The sequence below is a fragment of the Symphalangus syndactylus genome, chromosome 6 (genome assembly GCF_028878055.3).
Source record: "Symphalangus syndactylus isolate Jambi chromosome 6, NHGRI_mSymSyn1-v2.1_pri, whole genome shotgun sequence".
NCBI lineage: Eukaryota > Metazoa > Chordata > Mammalia > Primates > Hylobatidae > Symphalangus > Symphalangus syndactylus.
Window position 1 is genome coordinate 80507500 of NC_072428.2, and position 5251 is coordinate 80512750.

At 51.7% G+C, this 5251-nt stretch overlaps 1 protein-coding gene across 1 annotated transcript; it reads left to right on the top strand.

Annotated features, from left to right (window-relative positions):
• The first annotated feature begins 234 nt into the window (after positions 1–234).
• On the top strand, positions 235–4127 carry IZUMO1R (IZUMO1 receptor, JUNO). Its single transcript, XM_063641811.1, has 5 exons — positions 235–350; positions 1630–1773; positions 2511–2720; positions 3164–3299; positions 3424–4127. The coding sequence occupies exons 2-5, from the start codon at positions 1636–1638 to the stop codon at positions 3690–3692; spliced, it is 753 nt and encodes a 250-aa protein (XP_063497881.1). The 5' UTR covers positions 235–350; positions 1630–1635; the 3' UTR covers positions 3693–4127.
• Positions 4128–5251: the final 1124 nt, after the last annotated feature.

Consider the following 5251-nt stretch of genomic DNA (forward strand, 5'->3'; position numbering starts at 1 on the left):
AAAGAAATATGCTCCTTTTCCAGCATTTTTATCATTTTTGGGACTCTCCCAAGAATCCTATCCAAGTTTCCAGTCTCTCCCTAGCCGAAAATGATAGTCTTGCAAATATGATCACTGCTGAGAACACTTGTAGAATATTTCACAGGACAATGATTCCTGTATGCTAAGGGAGGCTGCTTGGCAGGTTATGGAGGGACTTTCTTTGTTTTGTTTGCTTTGACTTTGTATGTTTAAATTCTTGGATCCCCAAGGCCACACTTCATCTCTGCATCCTACGTCCTGGGTCTGCGCTCCAGCAGGGACCATAGCTCCTGTGGACTGTGCGAGGACACTGTCAGAAAGGCCACCAGGTGACTGAGCTGATGCTTGGCTAATAGTGAAGGGGCAGGTAGAGCTATAGAACAGAACATAGGAGGGGCTTGTGGAGAGAGGATAAAAGAATAAAATTTAAAACCATTAAGACTTCCTCTATCCCAGGCACAATGCCAAGGTTTTTGTTCGTGAACTTTCTATGTTTTCCCAATCCCATAATAAAAACTTCCTTTACAGAGAGAGAAACCGACAGAGAGTTTGAGTCATTTTCTCCAGGGCAGCCAGCTAGTAAGTAGCAGAGCTGAGAGCTGAACCCAGTAACTCACTGTAGAGCCCCGGATCTTGCCTACGATGGGGTCTGTTTCTCTGAGGAAGCAAACTTCCCCAGAACCCACAGGCCCGCAGAGCTGGATGAGACAGATGTGTTTAATGGGAGCCACGTGGAGTTCGCCTCCTGCACCTGAACCTAGTAGAAATCAGACTGGGTAATAAATGGGCAGGACATGGAACTCCCCTCAGCCTCACAGTCTCGGGGGAGGAGTGAGCAGGAGCACCTGGAGGCTCCTGCCTTGAAAGTGAGTATGAAGACAGTGCTGGAAGAGGCAGCATCTTTCCTCCTTTTACCTAACAGACCTGATTCTTAAAAAATATTCAAGGCCATGGCTGAGCTTGAAACTGGTGATCTGGAGAGAGAACAGCCTTAGATTTGGACTTGAGGCTGGGCTCTGAAGAGGGGGGCTGGGCTCTTCTTCCCCAGAATATTTGAGGCTCTTAGCCCAGGGTAGGCTAGAAGTTTCCAATTTCACCATGATGGGTCCAGGTCAGGCTCCTGCCAGACCTGGGGACTGGGGAAGCCATGGGCTCCTAGGTTATGGAGCTGAGGGGCCCTGTGTCCTAAGAGGTTGGGTGCTTGAGGCCTGGGGCCCCTCTGCCTTTTGTTTTGTCTCTCTTTCCACTACCTCTCATTACCACTACTACCCAGAACAGAGTGGGAAATAAGAAGGACCCTCCTCCTCATTCCTGTGATGGGGATCAGGCTTTGGATGTGGAAGGCTCCTCCTATCTGACTTATGCCTCGGCATGCTCCTGGCTCTGCAGGGCCAGCAAGGCCTCCAGGACTGTGTCAGGCCTCCAAGGATTATTCTACCTGCCCTGACATTCTATGATGCTGCCTCTAAAAGAAGGTCCTAGGAACAGCGAGAGTGTTGCAATCATTTGAGGGAGATTGAAGCCCATCCTCCTTTTTCAGTACCTGCTATGAAGGGGGTGGAGTGGGGTGTCCTTTCCATCGAATGTGCAGCATGGATCTCTCTGCAGCAGGCCATGGCATGGTGGTGGCCACTCCTGCTAGAGCTGTGGACAGTCATATCCACCTGGGCTGGGGACGAGCTGCTCAACATCTGCATGAATGCCAAACACCACAAGAGAGCGCCCAGCCCAGAAGACAAGCTCTATGAGGAGGTACAGAGGCCAGACCTGGGTATGGGATGGGGAAGATCAGGGAAGGGACACAAATGCCAAGATGGTCTCCAAACCTCGACAACACTGATCATTTGGTTCCTGGGGCTGGGAGTTGAGTAAAGGCAACTACATGGAAAGAGACTGTGCTTTTTTGAGACCATAAGAGCCGAGTGATTCAAAGTTCCCATTTCTGAGCTGCTCCAGCCACTGGGAAAGCAGGGGCAGATGGTGATCCTAGAGGTCCACTGTTGACTCGGCATAGATGAAAACAAGCCTTGCTACCAACAGGTCCTGGGGAAACATATGACTTTTGTGACCCCTCCCCAAGCTCCTAAAGGCAATTGCCAGGGATATAGGAGGAAGAACACAGCTGGAATTTGGCCTATGAGACCCTCTCACCCAGTGCAACCCAAGATTCCCCTGGGTCTCTCTGGGGCTCTTCTACCTGCTTTGCCCTAAAAGGCTTCCGCTGCCTCTCAGGAGCTGAGAGCCCAGAAGTTGTGTTCCTAGAGGACTGTAGCAGCCTGTGGCAGGGGGTCAGTGTGCAGGTGCCTCTGCCCTTTGGGTAAATAGAGAGATTATCAGGGTTCCTCTTATGTAGGGGCTTACTAGCTAAAGGCATCCCACTTGGCTCAGGCCTCCTAAGGGACATTTTCATTTCACCGCCTTTCTTCCCTAGACACTTGCCGATCCTTGCCCCTTATGCCTGGGCCTTTTGTTTCTTCCTCTGCCTTCAGTGCATCCCCTGGAAGGACAATGCCTGCTGCACTCTCACGACAAGCTGGGAAGCCCATCTGGACGTGTCCCCACTCTACAACTTCAGCCTGTTTCACTGTGGACTGCTGATGCCTGGCTGTCGGAAGCACTTCATCCAGGCCATCTGCTTCTATGAGTGCTCCCCAAACCTGGGGCCCTGGATCCAGCCAGTGGGAAGCCTGGGGTGGGAGGTAGGAAGCAGATCTGTGCAATGCCCTGTTATTATATTAACAGCCAGAGCTTTCATCCGATCTTATGCTGATGCCGCCAGGATGCTAGTAGAAACAGGTGGTGTTATCTCCCTATGGACAAGAGCAGAGCCAGAGGCCCCTGCTGGAGAACCACATGGGGGAGACAGTTCTGACAACAGTGGGATGAGGGGCTATCACCACAGGAGGCCTGGTGGAGTTAGACAGACCAGAGCTTCAGTCTCATGTTCTGTCCCTACCAGCCGTATAGCCCAGGACAAACTATTAAATCTCTTAGCCTCATTGGTATTATTTGTAAAATAATACTTAGAGACTTTATGGAAGATGATGTACATATGGTACCTGGTACAAATACCACTGTAGCTATTAGTAGTCTTCACATCTCTGCTATTAATGTTCTTATCTCTGGCTATGACTGCACCCAGGTGGCCCCGAGTGGTCAGGGAGAGCGAGTTGTGAATGCGCCGCTGTGCCAGGAGGACTGTGAGGAGTGGTGGGAAGACTGTCGCATGTCTTACACATGCAAATCCAACTGGCATGGCGGCTGGGACTGGAGTCAGGGTGAGTGGTGCTGACAAGGCCTTGGTCGGGAAAGAGGCCCCTTGGTGGTCCCCACAAGGGTGCAGGTGCAAAGGCTAGGAATGAGGGAGTAGGAGGTAAGCTGTCCCTCCTCCATCCCCTGCAGGGAAGAACCGCTGCCCCAAAGGGGCCCAGTGCCTCCCTTTCTCCCATTACTTCCCCACCCCAGCTGACCTGTGTGAGAAGACTTGGAGCAACTCCTTCAAGGCCAGCCCTGAGCGACGGAACAGTGGGCGGTGTCTCCAGAAGTGGTTTGAGCCTGCTCAGGGCAACCCCAATGTGGCCGTGGCCCGCCTCTTTGCCAGCTCTGCCCCATCCTGGGAACTCTCCTACACCCTCATGGTCTGTTCCCTGTTCCTGCCTTTCCTTTCCTGAGAGCCCTTCTTCTCCAATCCACATTCCTTCATATCCACCAACTGTGGGTCAGGCCAGGCCATGGCCTACCTCCTTTCTCAGGCCCTCCCCTAAAAGCAGTGGCATGGGCTGGTCCCTAGCCCATGCCACTGCTTTTAGGGGAGGGCCTGAGAAAGGAAGTGGCCACTAAGGCTTCAGCAACTAGTGCCTGAGACCTGCATATTTGGTCCGAGGCCCCCTCCACTGCTCTGCTCTGCCTTAGCTGGCCTGGGAGGCAGCTGGGGGCTGGGAGAGCCAAGGTGACTGGCCCCCTCCTGCCTTGAGGGATGGGAGCTTTCAGGGGGCTCGAGGACTTTCCCATCCAGTACATGCCTACCCCTTTTTGTGACAGAGCTGATGGTGGCAGACCTGGCCTCCCGTCCTCGATGGTGTCTCCAATAAATCGGCACTCAACCTCTCCTCTGCTTGACTTCCTCTGTCTTAGCTTTATGTGCAGGGACCCAACATGCACACAGCGGGAGCCAGTTTGCCCACTGCACTGAAGCCTCAAAGTTAGGTTGTTACTTGCCTAACAATTACTAACTTCTTAATATCTGCCACACATCCTCACAACAACTCTCTGATGGGAGTACTTTCAATGCCCCTTTTTTTTTTCAGTAAGTGACACCCCACACAAAGAACCCAAAGCCAGGACGAGAGGGATGGGTCCACCCAGCGCATCAGCTCTATTTTGGCTGCCAAAATTGAAGCAGCTACCTCGACTTCCTTCAGGGTTCCCTCTTCCTTTTAACACATTCATTTTACCCCCAGAATCACAGCACACTGGTCTAAAATTTTGGAAACCCAAGTTCTAATCTGGCCTTTTGGCTTTCTATATGACTTTTGGCAACTCCTGTGATCTTCATTAAGACTGCCTTAGTTTCTCTGTCTGCTGGAAGGAATGAGTTAGTTGGATTTAACTTAGGAAAAAGAAGTAAGAAAAAGGAAAAAGCTAGCAATGTTGTGTGCCAGGAGATAGTGTGTGCTCCTCAGATAGTATGCCACAACCTCAAGAATGAAGTGTTAGAACTGAACTGGGGATGGGGCCCTGACCTCACACCCTAGCTATAAGTGGACAAGCAACTGACCTGCCCACCCAGCACTTTCTGGAGCCTGGAGCCGGGCGGCTTCCCAGCAGTAGATGATGCTTTCCCCACAACTTTTTCTTTGACAAAGAGAAGGTTCTAGCATGGCTGCACTTGATTTGACTGGCTTTTCTAACAACTGTTCATTCTTGCCAGACACCAGCCAGCCCCGCTCATTGCTTAAACTCGGCCTCCATTCCTTCTGCACTGGCCTCACAGGCCCATCCACTGAGCAGATCTTGTCTCATGGGAGACACTGAAGTCACAAAACCAAAAAAGAGTGTCCTTCTAAGTGCGGCCCTCAGTGTCTAGAGTGGTAGACAGATGACAGCTGCAGTGGGGACAAAGCTGTTCATAGGAAGTCTGAAAGAAAGGGGCTGGGTGGGGGTCTCTGAGACGGCCTCACAAAGGGGTGAGGCTAGAGCCCCAAAAAAGGAGGGCAGCTTACTGAGAACA

Coding starts and splice junctions, on each gene's coding strand:
- IZUMO1R (XM_063641811.1), top strand. CDS start 1,636: ATGGCATGGTGGTGGCCACTCCTGCTAGAGCTGTGGACAGTCATATCC. Junction 1,774..2,510: donor AAGACAAGCTCTATGAGGAG/GTACAGAGGCCA, acceptor CTCTGCCTTCAG/TGCATCCCCTGGAAGGACAA. Junction 2,721..3,163: donor TGGGAAGCCTGGGGTGGGAG/GTAGGAAGCAGA, acceptor GACTGCACCCAG/GTGGCCCCGAGTGGTCAGGG.